At 42.5% G+C, this 27,850-nt stretch overlaps 1 protein-coding gene across 2 annotated transcripts in view; it reads left to right on the forward strand.

The window, feature by feature from the left end:
• The window catches only part of SLC5A1 (solute carrier family 5 member 1), a 28,837-nt gene extending 5,677 nt beyond the window's left edge, over window positions 1–23,160 (forward strand). For both annotated transcript variants that reach the window (XM_033518086.1, XM_015643973.3), the window contains 13 exons: window positions 6,629–6,733; window positions 8,732–8,791; window positions 9,130–9,234; window positions 13,319–13,424; window positions 13,651–13,731; window positions 14,077–14,297; window positions 15,224–15,359; window positions 16,118–16,225; window positions 17,158–17,308; window positions 17,971–18,139; window positions 19,175–19,390; window positions 19,685–19,787; window positions 20,595–23,160. In XM_033518086.1, the coding sequence (XP_033373977.1) occupies window positions 6,629–6,733; window positions 8,732–8,791; window positions 9,130–9,234; window positions 13,319–13,424; window positions 13,651–13,731; window positions 14,077–14,297; window positions 15,224–15,359; window positions 16,118–16,225; window positions 17,158–17,308; window positions 17,971–18,139; window positions 19,175–19,390; window positions 19,685–19,787; window positions 20,595–20,818 (1,785 nt within the window). In that variant the 3' untranslated portion in view covers window positions 20,819–23,160. The remainder of the gene's footprint in view (window positions 1–6,628; window positions 6,734–8,731; window positions 8,792–9,129; window positions 9,235–13,318; window positions 13,425–13,650; window positions 13,732–14,076; window positions 14,298–15,223; window positions 15,360–16,117; window positions 16,226–17,157; window positions 17,309–17,970; window positions 18,140–19,174; window positions 19,391–19,684; window positions 19,788–20,594) is intronic.
• Window positions 23,161–27,850: the final 4,690 nt, after the last annotated feature.

The raw sequence follows: 27,850 nt of genomic DNA on the forward strand, positions 1-27,850 counted from the left end.
TCTCTTTAATATGAAAAGCAGAAAACTTAGACAAACCTGCATTTTCTGTATTACTGAAATACAGAAAATGGAATTGTGTTTTATATGATTCCATTTGTTTGAATGGACTTCCTCAACACTCCTGATCTTGCATTCAGTCTCAGGAAATGTTTCTGCACTTCATTAAGGTTTGGGAGTCCAGACTCCACAAACATTGATTCAGTTACAGGACCAGAAGTCTGAGAGTAGATATTGGTCCCCTAAAGATTAGGAATTTAGGCTGCAGAAATACCTACACACCTTCCAGCCTTGTGCTTCAGAGAGCTGCTCTCTGCACTTAGGAGGCACTGGGACAGCCCTTTAGGGACAGGAAAGGATTAAAGGCCAATGACAGTAAAAGGTTTCCTCATGTGATGTAGTAGATCTAAGAAAATTCAGGTTCCTTTGGAAGACTGAGAAAAGTTTCCAAGTTATTTTAAGATAAAACCCATAATTCTGGGAGAAGAGAAAAAAAACCCCACAGATTACTCTGCTTGTCACTTTAGTCAGTGGGCTGGTTTTAACCTTGTGCAATTCTGTCTGCCTGTCAAGGGGGTATGAATATCCTTTTGTGCAGATGTAAATGGAGATGGAGGCAGCAAGGCAGCAAAGACTCACCACAGGAAAGTTCTGTCTTGCTCCAGTGGCACTGAGAACTCCTAATGATTCCCCTGAGAACTGGGGGAGAGGATCTGACACCGAGTGCTCTGCCAACACAAAGCCAGCAGACTCAGCAAGCTCCCCTCCTGCAGTGGGAAGGCAGCAGGGATCACCCCACAGTTCCTGCCAGGATCCCCTCTCTCCTTCCCAGACTCTGTGAGCTCAGCACAAAGTGCTAGTCCTCAGTGCAATCCTAGATCTCCTCTTCAGTCCTTCCCTTTGGAATGCCAGGAGTGTCTTCCCATGCCATAAAAAGAAACCCTTCTTGCTATTCTTCCTCATATCACTCAAAATAAACAAAGAGCAAACACTCCAAAACCACAAACTAAATACCGTGTCAGCAGCATCACCCTGGAAAGTTTGCCTTGGATAAAAAGAGATTCCAAAACACCAATTCCCACAGCTTAGCAGGGATGTCCATCACCCAGAGCAAACTGGGCTGAAATGATGAGGAAACCAATGAAAGTATAGGAAGTTTAGTCAGAGATGTGATCTCAGTTCTGCAACAGCTAAAGCTGTGTGTTATGTTTTGCTTTTGTGCATTGACTTCTTTTTTAGCCAAGTCAGGGCTAACTTGGAATATTTCTGGATAGCCCCAGTGCATTTCCACAGTCAGGGTGGGGGCAGTTGTTTTGCAAGTGGACTCTTGTTTGTCAGATTTCTCCCCTGCCATTTCAGGATAATGACCCTTGTCATGTAATTGCTTTCTGGAACAGAACAAAATGAAGAAAAAAATCCTTCCACAAACTTGGTATAAACTTAATTCCCCCAAACTAATTGTGTTTTTCAGTGGTTGTCTGTATTCCATGCTCTGCAGGGCACCCACAAGTGGCTTTTCTGACCCTACAGGGAAGGAGGCTCATTAGCAGTGTATTAGTGACAAGCTGGGAAAGGGATTCTGTTCACTTAAACCACACAGTATCTCTGGTTTGGTAGACCAGAGGAGACCCTGGTAATGAAGGGCTAGAAGTTATTCCTGCTTTTAATACGGATTTTGGATGTTTGTCAGTCACTGGCAAACTGTGACTGTGATTTGATTTCTCAATGTATAAAGTAGGGCTGAGACACATCCTGGGCCAAATCTGTCCTGCTTTGGGTCTGATTGCTCTGCTCCAGCAGAATCCAAGAAAGTTCAGCATTTTGCAGAACCAAGCCCAGAGATAATTTTCTGGCTGAGGTCACTTCACTGGCCCTTGTGCAGTGGCTGAGCCATCTCAGTAGTTCCAGTGGTTAATTAGGGATGAAGGTATGTAAGAACATCCTCACAGATGACCCAAAACTGAAATCTGTCCTTGGTTAGTCATAATGGTGTGAAATGCTGTGTCCTTTCCACAGTGGTTTTATAGAAACTGAGAGAAGAATCTTCAAGAAACTGGTTTTGGTCTCTTGGCCTTTGAGGGAAATATCTTCAGGAAAGACTCATGTGGCTCTTTAAATCCTCATGATGAGCTCTGCTTTTTGCAAAAAGACACAGAGAAGTTCAAGGCAAGTGACAGCTCTGTCAATGGGCCTTGCCAACTTCAGCTTCCTTTGCCAGATGAAGGAGTTGGGTTCAGCCAAAAACTTCCTGCCATTGTAGGACATGAAGTACCTGTTCCTGCAGAACAGTCAGCTTTGGTAGCAGCCACTCTCACAGGATTAACAGCCTTTCATGCCCAATTTAAAAACCCCAAACTTTTGAAGCTTTCCTGCTTTTGAGTTTTCTTCTTCAGGTTCAGTAGTTTTGCAGACAGGGCTGTCTGCACAAAATTATGGGTTACTTTCTACACCTCAGTTCCTGAGGCAAGAATGGTAAGAGGACAAAGAGTATCTGCTGGGCATCTGAAGGCCAGCTCTGTTAGAAAGATTTACTGAGCAGTAGGCAGGAAGGGTGCAGGGTCAAGGGCACTCCAAGAAATGTAACTCAGCTCGTTTGTGGCCACGTACATTTAGATCTTTGTGAGACAGATAAGAATTAGGGGAAAAAACCCAATGGATTCTTGCTTCAGCTGTGCACAGCTTATCTTTGTGGCCATCAGAAGTGACCACTGGCATGATTTCTCTGATCTTTGCAGCTTTTACATAGTCTCAGGATTTTCCTCCCCTTGCTGAATCTGACACTGCTATGAGGAACCAGGGGTGACAATTCTGCTGTGAATAAGATTTGCATTTCCTTCTCTTAGGTAAAGTAGAATGATAAATTACTTTATTTTTGTCAAGTTCCATTAAAAAAAAAAAGAAAAAAAAAAAAGGTGTTAAATCAATAGTTTTCAGGGTAAAAGAATAATGAAGTATCAAAGGAAAGCTTTGATAGAAAAGTAAAAGTTCAGTGAAATGGAAATGGATTTCTACAGAATCTGTGAGAATTTCCAGCTGGCTGGGGGGTGTTGTTTCTGTCTCAGAGTGCAAAGTGGGGAGGTATCAGATCCTCCTGAGCCTGAGCTGTTCCATCAGCCATGTGGTTTGTTGGAGCACATTTTGATGAGTATTATACTTCCATCCCTCCTGCTTAGTACACTGGGAATTGTATAGATGTGGTTTAGTTGGGTAATAATGCAATTCATAGAATTTTCAGATTATTTGGGAAAGAAGAATAAAACCCCACACTTCCTACTTTGGGTCTCAGAGCCTTGGAAGTGTGGCAGTATTATTGCATTGTACTGGTATTGCCTAAGTGGCTGAGGGTGATCCCAAAAATCTCAGGTAGGACAAATAATGCAAAGGCATTTGCATTATTTGCAAATGTCCTACCTTACATAAAAGTCACATGTTGCAGGGAAGAGCTGTGAGTTAAAGGAAAGCATGAACAGTCTCAAGGAGTAGGAATGGGAAATGTGTCAGGGAAGAAAGATTTGAGAAGCTTCTGCAGGAGCAAAGCCTCAGGACCTCGTGGGGTGAGAGGAGCCCCTGATGGTCTCTGGAATGGGCCAAGGATCCAAGGACCAAAGGCTTTGGTGCTGAGCTAATGCCTTCAGGAGGGCACAGGGACAGGGGGATGTGCTGGCAGGAGCTGGCAGGGAGAGGAGCCACAGGCTGTGCATCCTGCTCACTGGCACTGGCCTGCAGAGTGCATCCATCCCGCTGGGAATGGCCAGGGCTGGGATGTCAGTGCATCCTCAATGAGAAGAGCAAGGTGAAACAGTTAATGAGTAACAGGAAAAAACACAGTGATCGTCATCTGTTTCAGGGTGGCGGTACTTCTGCTGAACAGACTGCTCTTGTTGAGAGCTGACCTCTTAAAAATATTTAAAAGAGTTAATGTTCCACATTTGCCTCAGGTTAGTTCAGTTTTTGTCCTCTTTCACTCTTAGCAGCTTTTGTCCCTTTCAACCAACTTTCTTCTTCACCTTTCCTCCTAGATCTGTCTTTAAAGTCAATTCACTCACACATTCACTGAGAACAGTAAACACTTCCAGAAGATTGTTTCCCTCTGCCATTGCCAGTTTCAGCCCAGGATTTTTAAGATGTTCAGCAGCATTTACCATTGGCAAATCAAGAAGTTCCAGCAATCAGCCTTTCCAGTACAAAAATCCCAGAGCAGCAAGTTCTTCAGCAAGGCAGCTCAGGCCCAGAGCCCATCTGCCTTCTTTCCTCATCCTTAAAATACAGCAGATGGGAAATTTCTTTTTCTGCTCTGGCATCAGCAGCCATTGGGGTGTGAGGGTATTTGTCAGCACTCTTCTTGCTGTGACCGTGCTGCAGATTTAAGGGTAATCTGCATTTTTCTGGCTATGAAGCCATGTTCTCCCTTCCCAGGTATATGACATAACTGAAACCCATTTATAAAATTGCATCCATTATTAGTATATATTGATCTTAAAGTTCTGCTTCACTGGATGTTCCCTAATTCAGAGAAAAAAATTAGAATGTGAATGTAGGGTCTGCTTTCACGTTATTCTGTTCTTGTGCTGGTCCTGAATATGTTGGTAATTTTGCATTGGTTTGGTTTGGTTTTGTATTTTTCTTTCAAAACAATGGTATTTTAGATAAATTTGAGAACACAGCATCAGCAGCATTGCCTGCAGTATGTCCTGGGGTTTCAGGCACCGAGCCAAAGCTTGTGCCTGTCCATTCCCAAAGTTCTTCTTTAGCTGCTTTTGTTACTTGGATCTGCCTTTAGGCTTTTGAAACAGGAGAAGGGACACATTAAATAAAATCAGAGATTAATGTGGTTAATATTTTCTGGTGATTGCATTTCTAGTAACCTAGATTTAAGTTTAATTATTTATCTCCAAGGAAAGCATTGGGCAACAGTGCTAATGCTTGGTATAAATGGTACTTTTTTGTTCACTATCACTTCTGGAAAATTGTAGCTGTCACCAAGAGGTTAGAAGAAACAGAGGTCTTTTGTTTGCCAATGTTTGTTGCAAAACTTATCGGTCCTGTAGAAATGTCATATGACAAACTGGTTACAGCTCTGTAGGGCACAACTGACTTTTAGAAATGTGTAAAAAAAACCCCAAATCCAGAACTGAATGAACTTAGAAACATAAATTTCCTGTCACAGCAAAAGAGCAGTTTGTCTGCAAAAAGACTTGAAGAAATCAGGAGATCAGACTGAGGAAAGAGAAAAAAAGCAAGCCTGGAACCCTCTGAATTTTGTGTGTTGCAAATAAAAAATGGGGAAGGATAATCTATTTGTTATCAGAGATCAGTGGGTTGAAGAGTGTGGTTGTTATTTCTGGCTGTGGCATAGCTCTATAGAATAAATTGCTCTGCAAAGGTGGATTTCTGTGAAATCCTTCATTCTCCCAAAACTCAGGTGATCGTCCCTGTGCTCCCAGAAACACTGATTGAATATTTGCTGCTGTTCAAACCATTGGACTCAATGATCCTAATGGGTCCCTTCCAAGTCAGGATATTCCATGATCGAAATGAGAGCATTGATTGGAAGAGGTCAGCAGAAGTTCCCTTGCCTGATTTCTGTTTGGTTTTCTTTTTAACCTTATTTAAGGGGTTTTTTTTTTGTTTTTTTTTTAGCTTTCAGAGGAGATGAGAGAAAATTAGAAAATAATAAAAAAATGTTCACTTCCTTTTTTTATCTCAGAACTTCTCCAGCTTCCTTGTCCTCTGCCCACAATAATCCAATCCAACCTCTTTTTCATGCTTGACTTCTCAACCTGCATCCTTCAGTACCTGACCCAGTAAATGATCACTGGGTATTTCTGCTGCCTTTAATGTGTTCATTTGGAGGAAATGAAACTCATTCCTTTTCATCTTTTCTATTGTCTAAAATGCTTGATTAAGAATTAGATCTTTGTGAATGGCTCCTGCCTGTCTGTAAACCAACAGGAACTTTGCATTTTTTTAATCTCTCCCCGTTCATCGATTCCCACATTGTCCCTACTGTTCTGTTTGTATGATCAATGCAATATTTGGGGGTCTTAAAGATCCAGCACTTAAATATAACTCCTTGATTTGCTATTGTTTGTAGCTTCCAGAGGCGTTTTCTCAGCAGATATTTCTGCTATGCAGCTTTCAGAATTGAATTCAGCAATCAAATACCTTTTGGCTAAAAGTGAACCCAGTGCAGCTCTCACCAATGACACGTTTGGATGCACAGGCTGTGCATGATGGAACAGGGAGTGCAGGTTTGACAAGGGGGGATGCCCTTGTCATTTCCTCCTTGAACAAGGAAGATCAAGAAGATCACAGTCTTCTTCCCAATGTCAGTTTGGCAAGTTTTGCAAATATTTTTAAATCTATATTGGTGTAATATATTTTTTGACTCAATTGGAAGATATTTTATTCAACATCCTATTCTCCCTCACTATTGTAGATTTGATGGCTGAAGGCTCTGGTTTCAGTGGGAACAATAATTTGGAGTGCTGAAAGTTATGAAGGAAGTTGGTTATCAGTCATTCTCATCATCACCACCACAGACAGGCATGAGTTCAGTGTGCCAGATGAAGGGGATTTTAAAAAAATTCCCATGAACATAAGAGCCAATTTCTGTTTTTTCTCTTTGCAGATTGGTGCTTCTCTGTTTGCCAGCAACATTGGCAGTGGGCACTTTGTGGGAATAGCAGGAACAGCAGCAGCTGGAGGAATTGCCATCGGAGGATTTGAGTGGAATGTAAGTGCCATGTATGCCAGTGAAAGTACTTGTGACACCTGGATTATCTGCAGAGCTTAATCAAAATAACATTCCTAATCATTTAGGACCATCAAAGTTTGTGCTTGGCAACACTTGTTTTCTGCACAGACCAGTGAGAGGCAATGTAATGTAGTATTTAACCTGTCCAAGGCACTGGAAAAAGATGACACTCTTCAGCTGAGGCATTTTAGAGAGCATTTGAACCAAATAAATTGGTGGATTTTCTTCTCTATGCATATCTTTTTATTACTTTTAAAGTATTTGTGAAGAACGTTTTCAGACTGCAGGATGCTGGGAAGAAATTATCAGGTTTGTAATCCATGGTAATTTCTGCAGCATTTTGCTATGTAGTAATGATTGAAGGGGCTTTGATTTCTTCACAGGCTGTAAGGAGTTTTGAACATCCTTCACAAACACCTGCGTTCCAAAAAATCTTTTCCTCTTTACCTTTTCTTTCCTGTAATTATGCACTTGTTTTGCTTACCGTTCCAGTAGTGGGTAGAGCTACCCAAGCTGACTTTAGATGAGTTTCCCGGAGTACAGGGATCAGTGTAAGCTGCAGCAGCACAGAGACTCCCCTGAACAACCACACTCCATTTCCTTGTGTTGCCAGGATCTGTAGGTGTGGTTACAGTGTCCTGGTTGTGCCCAATTCACCCTCGGGGAGGGATTAGGCCATGATACAAAGCTTTGAATGAGCCTCCACAGGTCGATACTTCCTTCTCGTTTATTTCTGAGTAATGAAAGAATCCTCCCACCCTGAGGGATTTGGCTTGTGTTCCTTAGCAAGTAAATGGTTGTTGCAAATAATCAAGCACTGGTTTGATAGGAATGTTTAAGGAGAAGGACAAAGCCTAAATTAAACTGTAAGAGCAGCGCAGTTTCTGTCAGCTCCCTCTTTTTGATTATATCAGGCCTGTGACAGACCTGATTCTCCTCCTTATTCCTGCAGAACAAAGCAAATCAAAACAGAACACAAATCTCTAGGTGCCATATCGTTCTTCGAGCATCTCTAACACCTTATCTGCTGGAGATTCCTGCTGGACAAGTATCAATCCACGGTGTAACACAGTGCTTGCTTGGGAAGCAGCAATGATGTCTGGGGTGTTTGAGCAGACACAGTTCATGATTTACAGTGGGACACAACACACATAACAGAAGTAATGAAAGTAATACCAAATTTGACTGTTGTCATCCTTGTATCTGCCTGTTCCGTTGAAATGATTTCTATTTTGTATCAGAATGACAGCAGAAACTGACCCAGTATTTCTTGTCCATCTTACATTTTTGACCTAAGGGCAGAAATTAAAAGATACAGTTTAAAAGCCCTCTAAGCCCTGTGGAAAAAAGAAATACAGAGTGCAGCTCTGATGGCAGGAATTTGTTCTATATTTGTTGATTTAAGTGTACAACTCCACATTGGACAGCATTCCAGCCATTTAAGTCAGAAAACTGTGGCACTGTTGTACAGTAGGATCAATAGTTCACAGAATACACATGGATACACAAAATATATTATTATTATTATTATTATAATGTGAAAATATGAAATATTTTAAAAATTGCATGTGGTGCATCCTGTACAGTCTATGAAATTGTTGGAAAATATTCAACCATCCTGGGCTTGCTCTGAAGAGAGCTGGAATAGTCTGGTGCCACTGGTGGAATTGTGATTCAATCCTGTGAGGAGACATCAGCTGGATTTGTAGAAAATGATCATATGTGCTTCTTTGGGACTGCTAGCCTGAAACCCAGGCTGCATTGTACCTGATGAAGTTTTTAGCCAAGATTTCATCCCCAAATTTTCAACTGTAAATAAAAGGACAGAGCAGAACCTCTTCCCCCTATCCCCATCAGTACCCAGGTTTTTGTGATTTCACTGGTCTGTAGCTGTTGTTGGGTCTGATAAGTGATCTTTGGGAGGGAGCAGTGTCTAGAGACAGGAGGCTAATTCAGCTCATCTTGTCTTTACTGCAGGCTCTGATATTTGTGGTGATTCTAGGATGGATCTTTGTACCCATCTACATCAAAGCTGGGGTAAGTCAAACCACTACATTACACCTGTCTTTGCTGCTCCTGTTTGCAGATCAGGGCTGGAATATTGCAAAGTCATTATGAATGGCACAGGATCTGAGTGTGCCAGAGCAGCTCTTTGTTATATCTGTGTACTTGAAAAATGAGGATTCTCTGTTCTAAGACCTGAGCTGGGAACTACTTGGTGCTCTCTCCTTGTTCTCCTTTGATTCCTGGAGCTGCTCTTCCTTGAAATTGCAATTGCAGCTCTACTCTCACAGTACCTGAGTACCAAAAATCTTCTTCTTCTAATTTCATTTGTACCTGTTCCCCATTATCTCAAGCCTTCTCCACCTCCACAGGTGGTGACAATGCCAGAGTACCTGAAGAAGCGTTTTGGTGGGAAACGGATCCAGGTGTACCTGTCAGTGCTTTCCCTGATGCTGTATATTTTCACAAAGATCTCAGTAAGTGAAACTTCTACAAGATTTTTTTCCATTCTACACTGATCTAAAGAAAACAAATGCCCTTTTACAATATTGCCCTCACAACTGGCCAACCATTTCAGGTTTGGAGCTCTTGGCTGAATTAACAAAGAGAAATATGATTTTGTGTTTTCTTTATTCTGTCCAGTGAGGCTGTGCTGCAATCCAAGGCTTTTACTTCCTGGCAGTGTCTCTTGATGCTTGTTGTGCTTTGTCCTCTTTTTAAAGTTTTAGGGTTTACTTTTACATTTCTTCTCTTGTAGAAAACATCAGAGTGGAGGGAAACTTGTACTGTATTATAGTCTGTAATCTTAGGGATCTGTGAAACCAGGGCAGGAATTTTTGTCCTTAGATTTCATATTTATGTGTTTTAGTGTCCTCTGGTGAATCAGTAATATAGATGCCATCAGTAATATAGATGAGGGGAAAAAAACAAGGGGACTATGGATAAAAAAAGAATAACAGGAATTAGAACATGGAAGAGTGGGGAAATGGAAATGAGAGGAATTGTAACAGCTGAGGTGAAAGGAGGGAAGAGGAGAGATTCTTTTAATAGGCAAGTGATTGGTGTAAACTTTAATGTGCTATGAAGTTAATGTTTATTAAGTAAATGGATGTGTTTCCGTAGAATAGTAAAGGGAGTTGGTATATTCTGTATATCTTGAAAGTACCAAGCTTCTAAAGAAGTCCACAGTTCAGGCATACCTCAGTCAGTTGTTTTGCAGAAGTTGTCATGGCAGATTAGTCTTTGCCCTCTGAATGGGAGCTGAGTGATAATAGTGCAATTTGAGCTAAAAGATTGGCCTTTTGCTCTCATTCTCACATCATGATAACTGATCCTTAGACAGGTTATAAATTAAACAGGTTGGTAGTGTGAGCTGGCCTCAGAGCTGGATTTCTGTATATTTCAAAAGGATTAGAGAGTTTGCTGTAGTTGTGCTCAGCTGTCATAATCAGAACTCGTGGGTACGACACAGAGTTCTGGACGTTCCAGCAGCAGAGAAACTCCTCCAGTCAGTGCCTCAGTCATTTCAGCAACAAACGTTGGAAGTGAGCCTATCAAGGTGTTACATAGCTTCTGAATTTCCTATCCAGCTTTGATTTCCAGCCTGGGTCATGCCTAAGGCTCTGATTATGGGACTTTGCACAGATCAGTTGGAGTGTCCTGTTTCCAGGAAAAACAGATTCTGCATTTAAGCTTCCAGTGTGATCATGAGGATCAAACACCCTCTCCATAGTCAAGGGATCCACACAGCTGCAGCTTACCTGGGCCTCTCTCTACCACTGGCCAATCCCAGCTTCCCATCAACCCATTTATTCCAGGTGTTTGTGGGGGAGTGCCATGGAGCTGGGTCTCTGTGCTATGCAGGGGGAAAATATGGTGTTCCATTTCCTCTGAGCATTTTTTCTGTTTTCCCCAACTGCCCCGAGCAGCTCTGGCAGTGTCTGTGCCTGTCCAAGTGAGATTCCTGTAGGGTACAAACAGGTCTCTGCATTGCTGCCTCATGTCACTGCACTTGCACGGGCAGGATCTGCCCAGGACACATTTACTTGCTCTGTCTATTCAGGTTAGGCAGAGCAGCCAGTCCTTGGAGGTTTCAGTGCTGTCACAGCATCTCAGAGTGGGTTTTGCTGTGCCATGCTGTGTAACACCGTGTTCACACGGTGGCAGAGCAGGGAGGGAAGGGCTGTTCCCTGCTGGGCTCTAGGGAACTCTGCAGTGGGGAGAAACTCAAGCACAGGAAGGGAGCACAGGCCTCCCTCCCCACAGACACGTTGGATATCCAAACACATCCACGTGTTGACAAGCCATTGTATTTTACTTCCCTCAGTGCTGCCCTGGCAAACACTCCCTTGTGATCTCTGGGGCTCTTTGAGATTTGATAGAGAAGGATGGGCTTCTGCCCTGCCCTGAATGGGAAGTCACACCCACAGCAATTCTCACTGGCCCTTGTCCTTGCAGAAGAGTGGCATCTCTTGCTTCTGGGGTAGTTATTTCTTGTGCTTCTTCCTTGCTGTGTTGAAATATTATGTAGTGTACTTAAAACTAGAATTACAACAATGCTTTCTAGGGAGCAGTATCACCTATCAGGTTTTGTGACTCCTGCTGTGCTTTCTGGCACCGTGTGAGGATGAGATTCCTTTTGCACACCCCTACAATGTCCTTACCATTTCTCTTTCCCTGCACATTTTCTGTGGGCTTTGTTGATTTCTTACCTTGTTTTGTGGCTAATCAGCCACTTGACATGCTGCAAGGAGTTCATCTTTGGCATCAGGACACATGTGATTTTTGGGCCCAAAGGATTTCTGTTATACAGGGGCCTCACCTGTACGTGTTCCCTAAGTGTGCAGCACATTGTGAGTAGTGCCCATAGCAGCTTGCAGAGGCTTTTTAGTCACTAGTGATGATATTGGTCATTATACCAAAGGAAATGGTCTGGTAAAAATAAAGTCTTGATGGATAGTAATATGGTTAAGTTATGACAAGAGAGAAGTTTATTAAGGTCTGAATGTTTCTGAAAAAATCAGAAATTGTAAACTGGAATTTCTAAATCTGTTACAGCATTTTCTTTCTGTTCATTGTGCATAATTTCAGTAGGAAATCTAGGGGCAGAGACTTGCCAGGGAGACGAGGAAGAGAAGAATAACCTTCTGCTAGGAGTGCACAGTGCAGGGGTTAAAGAGTAGGTGCTCTGGCAGCCACAGGATACACTCAGCTGGCACATGTCTGGCCAGCTGCTCCTTTGTGATCCCTGCCTTTGCAGACACTGCCTGTAGTGTAAAGGAGAGAGTGACTCTAACAAGAGATTAGATACAGATTGTCTATAAAAGAGCATGAATGGAGAAACAAGGAAATATTGGAAGGCAATAATCTTCCTGGGAAGGAGGAGAAGTGAAGCTGGAAGATAACTCAGCAATTTGAAGAAGCTGATACATCTGCCAGAATGCTCAATAATTAACTATATATTTCTTCTTGGGAATAATTTTAGGACCATTTATATTTAATGATACATAGGCTAAACTAAAGCCAAGAACAATAAAAGAAAGGTCTGGAACATGGACTGATTAGGGGTGTGAGAAGATAGGAAACAAATTACCATAGAGAGATGCAGCAAAGGATATGGTCTGACAGCCACTGGAGTAAGAGCTAAAGTCTTTGTTCCAAACTAAAGCCCATAAGAAATGTGCTCCAGAGGCAGAGTTTTGGGAGTGGAGCTCTGCTGTGACACACTCTGCTCCATGGCAGTAGCCCTGCTGCCAGTGCAGTGGGTGCAGAGGGAGGAGGGTGGCCAGGCTGCAGAGGAGCCCGTAAGCTGCATGTTCAGGAGCAACCTCTAATGAAAGCATAATTTACAGTAAGGCATCACAAGTGCACTGGGGCAGATTATTCTGATTGCAAACTTGTATAAATAACATTGATGCCAATTATCTCTAAATCAGGAACTGATTTAATGGGATTAACATCCCGGTGTTACTCTGAAAGCTGAACAATTCCTTCCTTACACAAGAGTTGAAGGTCTCCTCTCTCAGCCAACTGCTGTCAATTCTTCTGACAGGAACTTAAAAATAGAAACATTGTGAAATGTTTGCCTTTAATGCAAATGCACCGTTTGTCCTGAACCAGCAGGACGAGCTACACCACACATAAGCAGTAAAGGGAAAGAGATTTGTGGGGTGGCACTGAAGGAAGAGAACTGTGCTGTGCCTTGGAGGTGTCACAGTCCAGCCCTGAACACAGCAGCAAATGGAACTCACTCTCAGTTCTAAGCAGTTTGTTTTGAATTTGTCTCTCAGTGCCTAAGTGCTGAGCAGTGAGGTGACTGTCTAGAGAAAAGAACCCTGTTAAAAAAGGCCTGGAAATTCTCTGAGAAGTGTTACTCCTCTGGTACTAAGAACTCCACAGCTGTGAGGGGACTGGCAGGTGCACAAAAATGGCTTCTATTTTCTCTTTGTGTGTGCAGTACTACAAGGGGCAGAGTTGTGTATTTCAGTGCCCTCATAATGGAACTCTAACATGTCATCATGAACCTAAACATTGCTGAACCTATCCATTTTTCTTTTTTAGGCTGACATATTCTCTGGAGCTGTATTTATCCAGCTGGCCATAGGACTGAATCTTTATGTGGCCATAATTATCCTGCTCTCTATTACTGCTCTTTACACCATCACAGGTGAGTTTGCAGAGCAGTCTGATAAATCAGAGCTGCTGGGGGAAACAGAAGAAAGAGAAGAGGGAAGTGTAAAAAAAGAGAGAAATGAAAACCTGAGAGGGGGTTATTTACAGTGGTCTTTGAAAGACAGAGGTGGTGAAAAAATGGGAAAAAAAAGGAAAAATAATTACCACTGAGACATTTGCCCAGGGCTAACTTATTTGTCCTGGCTTTTCTCTGCCATCAGGTGGCCTTGCAGCTGTGATTTACACAGACACCTTACAAACGTTCATCATGGTAGTGGGATCCTTTATTCTCATGGGATTTGGTAAGTAAATCAGGTGAATTAAACTGGAATGTTCAGCCACAAATCTTGCAGTGGCTATGGGAATGAATCCTGCAGTGGGAAACTGTTACCTTAACCAGGAGGTTTCAGCTCCTGTATCTGTTAATCAGGGAAGAAAACAGGCATGTTGCCAAAAGTCAGGCATATTGCCAAAGCCCTTTAGTGACTCTGTCTCCTAAGCACAAGTGAATGTGTAAGGTAATAAACATCATCCCATGTCAGGATTTTTATGTCCACATTAAGGAGGCTTTTCTCCTCATGCTCTCAAGCTCCATTTGAGATTTCAGTAATTAACCTTTATTACTACTTTTATTTTCTGTGTTTCAGCATTTACTGAAGTAGGAGGGTATGAGGCTTTCATGCAGAAGTACATGGAAGCGATTCCATCCAACACCTCCTATGGGAACACTGTGGTGGATCCCGAGTGTTACACTCCTCGCAAGGACGCCTTTCACATCTTCCGAGATGCTGTCACCGGGGACCTGCCGTGGCCAGGGGTCATCTTTGGCCTGAGCATCAGTGCCATGTGGTACTGGTGCACAGATCAGGTAATGAGACAGCCCAGTGCCTTGCAAAGGCCAAACACACAGAACTCTGTGCTCCAGTCTGATCTTCCCCTGTAATGCAAAGCTGGGCCACAGAACTGGCTGTTATTTCAAGACTTTTCAGTTCCTGGTTTCTAGACACCTCTCACATGTAAGAAAATGGAATAGGTGCTCTTTCAAATCTTCCTGCACACCTCTGCCCAGAAGATCCTGTGTCTGCCTCCTTTTTTCATGTTTTGTGTGTGACCACATGTGAAAACACAGAGAGGTTGTGCTGTGAACACTTAGGAAACCATGCAACAAATGACCCTTGTTAGACTGAGTTTACATACCATTCTCTTTTCAGTAAGACAAGTTTGTTTCCTATATGTGCAGCTTCCATCTTTGTTTGCATAGTCTTGGAGGGATGTTCTTTACATGTCTGGTCTTTCAGCCTGGAGACTCTTCCCCAGTCATCCTTCCTTCTCTCTAAAACCTACTGTCCAGTTTCCCCAAGTGATCACACTGACAGCAGTAAAGAAAAATGTGCTCCTGCACCAGCAACATGTGAATGTGTCTCTAACAAATGATCTACTTGCATCCTGAATTGTGAGAAAGATCATCCTCATGATTTCTCAGCAAATGAACAAAAACCCCAATGTAACTGTATTTACTGCTCAGTTAAATATTCTATTTCTCTTTGGCGTTTTATTCTGTCTGCTTTAAAAACTTGTTGTGAGAGAAGTCTTACCTCTCAAACATGCACCAGATAAGTAATAATTTCCTTTCCTTATTTCAAACATATCCTTTGATTTTCATGTAGTTTTCATTTTTCCTGGTGGCAGAAATGCTAAACAAGCTCTTTTGCTATCACAGAAGTTAAGAAGTACCTTGTACCTGGAACATAGCATGGTGTGATCATGGAAATAACTGCCATGTGTCATTGACAGGTTATTGTCCAAAGATGTCTCTCTGGCAAGAACATGTCCCATGTGAAGGCTGGCTGTATCATGTGTGGGTACCTCAAACTCTTGCCCATGTTTATCATAGTGATGCCTGGAATGATCAGCCGGATTTTGTACACAGGTATGATACGGACACAGAAATGCAAAGTTCTTGTTGCCTGCCTTTCATTGCCAATCTCTGTCCATTCCAAAATACCTGTTAGATTTTCATCTTCTCATCCAAATAGTCCAGGCACCTTCAGCTAACTGCACTGTAATAAGCCACAGGCCTTCCTGTTTTCCCTGATCCCAGGTTTCTGTTAATACTATTGCTGTCTTAGGGGAAAGAAATTCCACAGCATCCCTCCCCAGCTGTCTGTTTGTTACAGCCCCTCTCTGCCTGAATGAGTGGAAAATGCTGTCCAGGACAGATACTCTGCTGGCAATTGGAGGGACAGGGCCATCAGTCACAGACTGCAGGGTTTGGACCATGGGCAGTCCCAAGGGCAGGATGGGGAAATGCCACTTTCCCATCTCCCTGACCAGCAGAGGGTTTGGCTGTGTTTGGCAGCAGGCAGAGGAGAGGTTCAGGCTGCAGGGAGCAGCCTCTGTGTTCCTCTGCTTGTTTTCCTACTTGGTCTCCTTGTGTTGTTCAGCCCTGGTCTGACAAATGAGTGCTGATTTTCTTTTGACCTGCAGCTCTTGTCAGTAGTCTTTTAGAGAGGAGGGGAAGGAAAGAGGCTTGGAATCAACTTCCCCCCCCACCAGCAAACCAAGGATGGAATCAAACGTGTCAGTCTGGTGGCTCAACACAGAGATACATTCTAGAAGCTCTGTTAATTTGGGAGCAATCTGTTGTTTATGTGACCTTGTCTCAGTGCCTCATTATCCTCTCCTCAGATGTGGTGGCTTGTGTTGTGCCTGAAGTCTGTCAGCGCTACTGTGGCACCTCAGTGGGCTGCACAAACATTGCTTACCCAAAAATGGTTGTGGAGCTTATGCCAAATGGTAAGACACTGTATTGTTTCTTTGTTTAGGAAAGCCAGACTGTAAAAACAAGTGATAGAGGGAGTCCAAGACCCATATTCAGTTCCAAAATTCTTGCTAGAATTTACCAAAAGTACATTTGGTAAATGTACTCCTAACCAGAGGTTGTCTGTATTAGCTGTAGGTGCAGAATAGCTCCACACTGACAGTGCCAGCTCTCAGCTGGCAAATACTGGGTGCTGAAATGGTAAATGAGCTCCCTTTTTGTGGAGGTAAAAAGTAACCTGCTTGGCTAATGATTATAAAAGACTCTCTGCCAGGATCTCTGAGCTGGAGGCCTGTTCCTGTGGTCCTCCTGCCAACCCCACAGAGGTGGGTGCTGGCTCATAAAGCAAAAATAACAGGTTATGCTATTATAGAGACCATGGCACCTCCCTGATATATTTGGTACTTTCCCATCCTTTGATAACTGTTGTTAACATCCTGCAATACTTCCCCATGCTCTGTGACCAGACCAGATCACCTGGAAAAGTGGCTTACTCTGTTTTTCAGACAGTAAAAGAAACTTGGGGTTTTTTTGGCAAATACCTGGTTCACAAATATACTACAAGCAAGTGAGCACTCTCCTGCAAACAAGAGGAATTATTTTTATAACTGTTGGGGAAAGTCTGCTTAATATTATTTGCTTTTTATTCTGACATTCAATCAGGCAGCATTCACTAAAGAAGTACCTACATGCTAAAAGCTCAAGAGTTTCCCAGGAATTGCTGTAAATAGCTTTTTTGAAGCTCTGCTTGCCCAGCAAGGGAATGTTGGGCAGGATTTTATGTCAGGCACACGAATGTGCCAGAGACACTCAGAGCTGGCTGGTGGAAAGGGTCAGACAAACACCTGGTGCCAGGTACAGAGGCTCTCCACTGATGCTCATCCCTGTTCCCATCTTTGTGTTCCAGGTCTGCGGGGTCTGATGCTGTCAGTCATGCTGGCCTCCCTTATGAGCTCCCTGACATCCATTTTTAACAGTGCCAGTACTTTGTTCACGATGGACATTTACACCAAAATTCGGACCCGGCCATCTGAGAAGGAGCTGATGCTGGCTGGCAGGTGAGTGTGGCTGAGCTTGCCCTGTGTACAGACCACGAGCACTCCATGGGCTCTGGCTGCCTCCTCCCAAAATCCCAGCTGTGAACCTCCCAAAATCCCAGCTGTGAGCCTCCCAAAATCCCAGCTGTGAGCCTCCCAAAATCCCAGCTGTGAGCCTGCCTGGCAGAGCTGCAGTGGCCTCTGTGGCTGGAGCCTCTGTCCTGCCTCTCGTGCTCCTTTGGGGTAACAGCAGGCTCCTGGAGGAACAGGCAGTGTGCATGAAGCAGCCAAGCTAATTCTCACTGCTTCCCACTGCTGTTTGAAGGAAAATCTTTCAAATTACCTTCCTGGGCTCCGTGCTGCACCAGGCTGCAGCATCAATGAACTGGTTCTAGTTCATCTGCCATTGATTTGTCTCTGGATGTAACAACCACAGGAAAAAAGTGATTTTCTATGTTTTGATTGCATATTTAACCATGTGCTGATGGATATTTGACATACACAATACCCAACTTGGATTTCTTTCGTTTGTTCAGTGCTAATTGGCCATTATAATTGATTTCACTAGTTGAAATACAAAATGAACATGTAAATTATTGATTAATTGCTGGGTTTTCTTCTTTCTGATAGATCATAGATACTTCTAAGCAGATGGCTAATTGAATATCTGGCTACGTTTTCAGGGCATTTATGTTACTCTTAATTGGCATCAGCATTGCCTGGGTTCCTGTGGTGCAGTCAGCTCAGAATGGGCAGCTCTTTGATTACATTCAGTCTGTTACCAGCTACTTGGGACCTCCCATTGCTGCTGTTTTCCTGCTTGCTATCTTCTGCAAGCGTGTCAATGAGCAGGTAAGTGTAATTTAGGAAACGGGTATGCTGCATGTTCCTTTAGGAACTGGGAGAACTGGGGCTTTTTTCTTATGAGCAACTTCTTCCTGTTTATTTTAATCCCAGTATAGCCCAGGGATTTTGTGTCTCCATACCCCAAAGCCTGAGGTTTCAGAGATGAGTCTGAAGAAGTTCTTTCATAGTCTAATAGATAAACAGTCATCTAGGAATTCATAGATAGCTCTGAAGCTTAGGTTAGCTATTACCTTGCCAAGAAGTGTGTTCAATGGATAATCTATGGACACATATTTGAAAGTTATTATTAAGGGTATTGGTCACCAAGCTGCTTTACCAAACAAATCACCTCTTACCTAGCCTGTCCAGATGGGTTTTGAATATTCACTGGAGTGGAGACTCCACAGTGTCTCTAGGTAATCTGTTCCAATGATTAAGCATCTTTACAGTAAAACAAAAAAAAAATTATGTTTAAACAGAATTTCCCATATTTCAATTTGTGCCCACACATACCTGTGTGTCTGCTATGCTTTGGGCTGGAGTACACCAGGCACCCACCAACAATACTGAGAATTAAGTAATTATTCTTGGGGCCATTAGCAGGTAAACCAGACACACATTTCAGGAAGGATGACACAACATTCTGGCTGGTTCCATCATGCCAGAGCTGTCAGGGATTAAGCCCTCAAAGGTAAAAAGGTATGAGAACAGTCCCTGAGGTGTGCAATCCATGGCTGAAATCTGTCCTGTAGAAGGAGAAAGTTGTGTGGGGCCAGATGGACTGTGAGAAATGGTCTGAACGTGATGTCCTGAGGTGTGCCTGACATCTCAGAGCTGTTCATTGCCCCTTTCAGTTGTACTCATACACTGGAGCTGAAAATAAGGTCACTGGAAGCATCTGGGTTAAAACCCATGTGCCAAATCCATTGTAACACACAACTACATCTCTGTTTCCTCCAGCAACTGTTTGAGAGCTCAGAGTTTATTTCCATGCCTGAAATTACTCATTCTGATCCCTTCTTGTCACACCCTTTTCTGCAGGGTGCCTTCTGGGGCCTAATTGTTGGGCTGCTGGCTGGACTCAGCAGGATGATCACAGAGTTTGCCTACGGAACCGGCAGCTGTGTGGCCCCTTCCAACTGCCCCTTCATCATCTGCGGCATTCACTACCTTTACTTTGCAATAATCCTCTTTGGGGTTACTGCCATCGTTATCCTGGCAGTCTCCTTCATGACCAAGCCCATTCCTGATGTACATGTGAGTATTTTTGCAGTCCTGCTCCTCAAGAAATGGAACACAGTGAAACCACCAGTTTGTACTTGGTGTGTTACCTCTCAACACTTCAGCTATGCTCAGCATACAGCTCTTGTAAGAAAGCAAAGGAAATAGTCTTCATTTACCTGTCACAGATCTTCAGTGACTCCTGATAGCCTTAGACATCCCAGACATTTGGGATGCTGTGCTCCTACAGCCAGCTCAGCTGCTGGCCAGGCTGGTTGGTCTCTGTGTAGTCAGCCCATGATCAATTCAACTCCTTTTGTTCCGTGGCAGCTTTACCGCTTGTGCTGGTCCTTGCGGCACAGCAAAGAAGAACGGATTGATCTCGATGCAGATGAGGAGCAGGACAGAGCTGATGAAAAAGATGATGAATCAGGTAACTGTTGAGTACCTAGAGATTCTGTGATATATTTGAGTATCCCTGTTTCATTAACATGCTTGATAGTTGAAGACATCCTCCCTCCCTCCATCAACAAATCCTCAGCCCCCACAAATTTAAATGGCTCATGAGTTGCCTTTACCAATCTCTCAAGCTCGGTGTAAATCAGAAGTGAAGTGGATTTGAAGGGAGAAAATCTTACTCTCTCAGTAGCTGGGTGGCAGCTCTAGGACTAAACCAATGGTAATGCTCTGGGTCAGCTATAGATTAGCAGAGCTGTGTGTGACTCCAGTACTTGGAGGGAATTCACTTGGAAATAACGGGTCAGGATTGAAGGCAGACTGCAAACCCACCTGCTCTCTTTACTGGCTTTCTGGTTCTGCTCCCAAGTTCTTTTTCATCAGGAAAAAATTAATGTCAATGTTAATTTTGTCGTCAGACAAAAATAATTTATTTGTCTTTAAATTAGGAGTGTAGAAAGCATTGTAAAAATTGAGTTTAAGCTTTGAAGCATAGTTTGCTTCTAAAATACCAGGCTAAGTCTCTGGGCTGCAAAAGGCCCAAGTGTGTTCTGCAGAAGGCTCTCTTGGAACATGTGGAAAATCCCTGTTTTCCTTCACCTCTCACCTTTTCTGAGGTGAGCTGTGAAAACACAATATCAACTTGATTCTTGTACTGTTTTGTACTAAAATGCTTCCACTGAATTATGACCATAAATCACAACAGAATGGCCTCAGTCCCAGAGATCAAGTGTGTGCCATGATCTGTACTCACCTTTCCTGACCAGAGTGTTATTCCTTCCAGTTAATGAGGAAAACCAGGAGGACCCAGGATGCTGTAGGAAAGCTTACAACTGGTTCTGTGGCTTGGACCAACAGAAGGGCCCCAAACTGAGCAAGGAGGAAGAAGAGGCATTGAAGAAGAAACTGACGGACACCAGTGAAGTGCCACTGTGGAGAAACATTGTGAATATCAATGGCATCATCCTCTTGACTGTGGCTGTGTTTTGCCATGCCTACTTTGCATAACCCCCTGATCACAGTCCTGACACTGTACTGCATTGTTCAACCAAAAATGATGGCTTGTAGATTTACACAATTAGATACACGCTGTATTTTCATCATCTACATTTGTAAAACATCAGAGTGATTTACTCACTGATTTTGTGATTATAATTTCAACAATTTAAAGATGAAGGCCACTGGGATTTCAAGAGAGAGAATTTATATTTAGACATAGAACCAGTCCAGGACTAACTGAGGTTCAGAATTTCCATCCAATATTCTCTCTTCTCATGATACATTTCATATTTTAGGTTCAGAACAAGGCTGTGTGAGCCGTATTTCATACTATCTTTTAGGGTTGATGATGCTATTTTGATTTTCAACCCTTTCTCTGATCATTCAATTTTCCTTTTTCTTCAGCTATGATAATTTGATTGCAAAAAACCCACAACCGATGAGGGACTGTATTACAAACTCAAATTAAAACATTGCTTTTGCCCCTCCAAATATGGGATATCTTAAGTAAAGGATTTAAATATATATATATCAATGTATTTGATATTATATATAAATTTCCATTTTCAATTTCCCCCCCTCTTTCTCACTTTCCATTGGGTCGTGTTTCTCAGTTGTCAGTGGAACACTAACCTCTGAATTGATCCGTTTTTGAAATTGGGGAACACCTGTCTTGATGATCCTAAAAAGAATTTTGCTTACAGTAGATTATCTGTTTAAGGTTAACTTCCAAAAGTCCTCCTCTATTGTTATTTTAATATATACCTATACTTGAATGGAAGCTTTTTATACAAAGTACATATATTATATATACACAGGCAATACATTATGTATATGCACTATATATATTATATATATTTAAAATACATATTTATGTGTGTGTATATATATTTATTTCTTACTGCTCAATTCCCACCCTGGTGTGCCAAGGACCTCTTTACTGTGGGCTTGGAGTCACTGTACTGCCTCTCTCTAAGGACTGTGCTACAAACCAGCCCACGCCCATGGTGAAACATCCACAGCACTGCAATCCTGGGCTGCACTTTGCAAATACATCTAAGGGCTCTGTTCCACTTTTCTGCAAAGCTATAAATCTTTCCTCTGAAGATTTCATTGAGAAATAGGATTCCTGCTGCATGGCAGCATGAGCTAGCAGTTCAGGAAGGAGAATAGCCACAGCTGTGGGATATCAGCTAAACCAGGATGATTGTCTCCACTCGATAGGTTTGGTACCAGCTGGGGACACAGGAAAAGACAGATTTATCTCTTCAAAGCAAAAAGCAATAGGTCTTTTCATCCCATTCAGCCTCCTGGGGAACCAAGTGTAGAACGAAGATGCAGGTTGCTCAGTCAGGCAGTGCCACAATTCCCTGTTCCTTTAGCACATGTTGGTGGGACTGTGCTGTCCCAGAGCATTCCCGAGGTTCTGCCACAGGATGCTCCGGGCTGGCAGCAAAGTGCAGCTGAAGGGAAAGGCAGAGCAACCCCTGCACGTGCCACAGCACACTGCTCTGCCTCCTGGGCTTTCATCACTCCCACTTCTTCATCTCTTGGCAGGATCTTTGCTTCATTTGGATCTAACCCCAAATGCTCTGGATTCCAGCAGAATTGCTGCTCTTCAGTAGAATTGATGCTATTCAGCATAATCCCTGCAGGGTCCTATGCACAGGCCAGATCAAATCAATACTTCAGAAATACCAGTGCAAAGCTTTTTTTCTTTACACTTAACACAGTGATAGAGTGTTTTAAAGACCATGGAATTAATTGTATTTAAGGAACTATGAAGACTTGTATGTATTAAAGTAATTGTATATTTTGAAGTATTTGGTGTCCACAAAGTGATGGGATTTTTATATAATATGGTGGAAGACAGAGACACTTCATTTGGTATCTAGGTTTTGGCTCTGGGTAACAGTAAAGACAAGGAAGACATCACTGAAGATTGCCCAGATCCCTTTGTCATTCTTTGCTACAGAAATATGGTGAAATTATAAAGCTATTTGGATAAAGACAAATAACACGAGTGATTTCCTGGCAGTCTGAGCAGCCTTTGGATGACCTCTTGGTTAATCAGCCATCATTGCATGATTCTGATCCTCAGAACTACAGAATTTTGAAAATCTAACCCACAGTTTCCCAGGGATATTCACTGTATGTCCTCACCAACCTGATTTCATCCTGGTCTGAAGGAGGATATTGTGGAGGGAAGAGCTCAAATGTTTACATAAAGTTTGACAGCTACTGTTGACTCCTGTAATTTTGTAGAATTTCAAAGAAAAATTGTCTTATACTATGAACAGTTGATAAAAGTGTAATGTTTAGCTAACATTAAATGCCAGCTCAGATTGGTAGCTATTGCATTCATGATTTTAAAGAAGAAAATGACTTGTCTTCAGTTTTCAGGGGAGCTGTCCATGAGCTGTTGTTGGGGACACTCAGACAAAAGCAGTAGCTTACATTGTTCTGGGCATTGTCATGCTTTAGAGATGTGAGCACACCCTTTCCCCCAGTGATTGACTATACATTTGAAATACTTCTGGTTAGTGGTGAGACTCCAAATAAATCTCTGCCTCTCAGCAAAAGTACCTGCATGGCATGTACAGCACAACACAGCTCTGTTTCAGGGGATCTTGAGACATCCCAGCTTACCCTGTCAGGTAAAATACATACTTAAAGCTTATTTTGGTGGACTTTGGTTAGGTTAGATATACAGATAAAATAAAATAAAATAAAATACAATACAATAAAATAAAATAAAATAAAATAAAATAAAATAAAATAAAATATGCACTTAGCACTGTCAGTAAACTGTGACACTGCTCTGTAAAGAACACACACTAAACAAAATTTTCTATTTAAGAAATGGAACTACACAATTCTTAGGAAAAATCCTGTAAAAGGGTAATCACTGTTCATTTAATTTGTCTGTATCACCCACAAAAATGTATCCAAGTATCTCACAAATGTTTACTATTAATGATGATGAGAACACATTGTTCTTAGAACTCAGAATTGGGATTTATTCCTATTTTGTTGTTGAAAAACCTCAAGCACTGAAATGCCAGGGGAGGGAAAGCTTGGAATAAATCTGCAGTAGGCACAGTTTGGTTTGAAGCAGGCTGTCTGGCCATGGTGAATTAGGCCATGGCACAAGGCTGAGCTCCTCATGTGCAGGTGATTGCTGTGATTGCAGCCCAGCAGCAGCTGGGATTGCCAGGGAACTCAGCTCCCTGACCTTCCTTAACTGGCAAAACCAGGAGTGTTCCTATAAAGTAAAAGCCAACACAAAAATGAGGAGCGAAGGTAAATAATAAATCCATGTATTGTCAGTCATTGTATTTGAAGGACACTTGAGCTCATTGGTTTGAAGTGTTGAGCCAGAGGACTTTAGAGCTGACATTTCTGGGGCCAGAGTGCAGGGAAAAGGGTTGGGCACAGGCTGTGGGGTGACAGCAAAGCTGCTCTCAGGAAAGCTGCTGGGTGCTTTAATTTGTTTAGTGGTCTCATGTGCCAGCTGCAGGTGTCTGTGTCCTGCACTGCAGTGTTCTCTGGCGGAGCAGCAATCAGATCTTCCCTTGTGCTCAGTGGAGAACCCACAGTCCTGGGTTTAATATCAGTGGGCAGTATGCTGTGGACAGAGATCAGAAATGCAGAAAACCTGCTTTTATTTGGTGATTTGTGGCATTTTCACATGGAGTGTGTATTGTAGGCCTGTGCTGGAGAACCTAAAGACAGAGCAAAACTTCATTCACTTCTACCTTCACTTCTATCACTTCATTCACTTCTACCAGTTGTTCTGATGCAAGACAGTATAAGCAGTGCCTCAAGTTACCATCCTTATTATTAATAAAACAGGTTGCCTTTTTTGTGACTCCTGAAGAATATTCCTTCTTGCCATCTACCATGGGCAGCTGTGAGAAAGAATAATTCCCCTTGAGCTCCTGAGCCCACCCTCTCCTCACCTGGCAGAGTTGAGGCCAGAGCAGCTGTGCCTGCCTGGATCAGCACCTCCCCTACTTCTCTGAAGGGATCTGGAAAAGCTTCAAGCTGAGGTGTGAGCTTCTTGTCACTCTGTGCAGCATTTCTATTTACAGTACTAGAGCCTGTAACTTTAAGAATGTAGCTTATATACAAGGTATGCTAAAATAAATTAATAAAATGGGTTTTATTCATTCCAATTGCAAACTTTGTCTTGCTAAAAATAGGTCCTGTGCTTTGAGCATATTAGCTTTGTGTGTAGCTGTCTCTGCCCTTCTGGTTTAATGTCATTAGCCAAATCTGACTTTCCCAGACTATTTTGTCCTTAGACAAATCTCTCACTATATGATTTTTGAATTATTTTTTTTAATAGGAAAGGTAGTGGTGGGAAGCAAATACACTCCCTGCTTTGAAACATGAAGAGATGGAATTAAAAGCTGCCATTTTCCAGAGCAGGATAGAACAGTTTCCACCTCTTGGCCTTCTGAAAGCATATAGAGCCAGGGGAAATGAGTCTGTAGTTGCAAGAACAAAGAGCCATAACATTCTTAATCTTCTGGAAACTTAGAAAAAATTCAGCATGACCTCTGCCTGGGTGGGATAAAAGGCTCCACAGGGAAGTCTTGTTTCCCATGGATGCAGCTGTCCTGTCTTCTGGTGTTGCTGAGGACTGTTGGGTAACTGGTTTGAAAACTCAATCTGTGTAGAGAGTAACTGCATTAATTCCAGTATTGTCCTGGAATCACATTAATTATATCTGTGCCTTAATAATTGTTGGCTTCAAGCTAAAAAGGCAAATTGATTTCATTGATGTTAAAAATCCACCTTGGTGCTAAAGCCATTGGAGCAGAGAGTACTGGGAAGGGCACAGTGCTAAAACCAGAGACTTGCTGTACACACAGCATTTCCTTTGAAACTGTGAGTTTAATTAGGATTTGAGGTGCCAGATCCTGAGATGTTAAATTAAGTATTTATAATGTGTATGAAGCGATTCAAAAAGATCTTCAGCACTTTTGTGACCAAGTCTGTGGCAGCTTTTTTATGGAGTATTCCTGACTGAAAGCTAAGTCAGTCCAGGGAAAGTGTTCATCAGCTGTTCCTTTGATCCAGCCAATTGTTTTACTGATACCTACAGTGCTAATTAATTCCCAGCCTCATGAAATGGGGACTCTTGTCTCTCATCCCAAAGCAGGGAATTAGCCCTTAGCACAGCACATGACTTGTGATTATTATATCACAACCTTTTTGTCAATAATGTGGTTTTGAAGGTAGAAAATCCCAACTAACAGTGGTTTGTGGCTGTTCCCTATGCAGACTTTAAATTCTGGTGTTTGCAGAGGCAGCATATGGTCAGTACAGCCCAAGGGAATTCCTGTCATGTTTGGAGTGTGATGGTTTCACGCTGTCAGGAGTAACAGTGCCAAAGAATTGCTGAGACAAAAGCTGACATGTGGGAGGGGGCCAGTAGTATCCACATCTTAGAGTTCACCTGAGGCTTTCTTCCATTTCTGTACTGTGTGTGAAAGATGAGAACACTGAAGAGGCTTTTTTGGGAACAGACTATATTTTCTTTAAAGCATTGATCAGGCAGATACTTGGAAGGCAGTACTTGAAGTCCAAGTTAATTTCTTCTAGTCAGAGCAGTTCAGTGTGGATGTTATTTCTGCACCTGAACAAGCTAATTATTTTGGGAACTCACTGAAGGGTGATACCTGAATTACCAGGGAAAGCTGTGACAAGGTTGGATCTGGGCTAAAATGATGATTGTTACCAGATTTTCCTGCAGTTCTGTAAGAGCAGCTGAGCCTGCACTGTGCTGCTCTAGTCCTTTAGCATGTTATTAAAGCTGCCTGGCTTCTCTTATTGAGTTGGATGCACTCTGGCACCAATATGTATTACGTATGAGTGCCTTATGTGTTTAAAAGGCAGAGTTCCTCCAAGATCCTGCCTGGAGGGAATGAGTCCAACTGACTCAATACTTCTAAATCATGTCTTTATAGGAGAGGAAATTCACCCTTTGGTTACATTATGGAAGAGAAGCATTTTAACTGTAATCACTCCTACAGGAAGAGTTTATACTGTGTGTAAGAGTAATGCAGTTTGCAGTGTGACTGTGGGTTCAAATGGAAAAGCAGCCCTGGTAAATAACTCCCTTTATAGACCTGATGCAGCTTATTTGTAGCTACAGTTCTGGATATAAAACTCCCATGTGAGAACAAAACCCAAGTGAAAACAAATGGGATGTGCTGTGCAACTGCACAGCTGCTCTGTCACATCTTCCTTGGTGGCTGAGAATGGCCAGGGCTGTCCTGCTCATTTGTGTTATTTCTTTGCCCAGGCCTCCTGTTGAAGCCTCTTAAATACACTCTGGTAACTGCAGACAGAAATTTGCAACATGTCTCTGGTGACCAGCCTTGAACTGCCAGTGAATAAAATGCTACTGAAACTTCTCACCAATCCCACTGCCCTTCAGCTCAAACCCCGAGGTGCTTTTGTTCCCTATTAAAAGCAATTCCAATTAGGGACCAGAGCCCTCTCCTGTTGGAGAGGCCCCAGCACAGCTTTACCAAGGGCTACCTTAATAAAAGCTGACTTTGGTGTTAACCCCCACGTTCAACAAATGTTTGCAGCAAAAATCATTTAAATTCCTGTTAGAGCAATTTGTCAGTACAGGCATGACTGCTGGAGGGGTTAATTGTAAACCTTTTAAAATCTCAGCCTATCAAACACTAATCAGTAATTAATTATTAATACTGATTAGTGTTTGATAGGCTGAGATTTAAAAAAAAAAAAAAAAAAGGATAGAACATTATGAAGAAGACAAAAAGGGTTGGTGTCTTGTATCACAGGAAAATCTTGGTAACTTGGGCAATAACTCCTAATGGAGAGCTCCACACTTCCCAGCTTCTCCATTTTTCTGCTTGTGATCTGCAATATAAATGTGAAACTGTTGCCAAATGACTTTTCAGGAGGAACTGATCCAAAGTAAGGAAGAGAGTTCTGGTGTTGCAGATCTCCTGTAATCGTGTACCTTTTACAGCCAGACAACAACAGAGGGCAATA

The sequence above is a fragment of the Parus major genome, chromosome 15 (genome assembly GCF_001522545.3).
Source record: "Parus major isolate Abel chromosome 15, Parus_major1.1, whole genome shotgun sequence".
NCBI lineage: Eukaryota > Metazoa > Chordata > Aves > Passeriformes > Paridae > Parus > Parus major.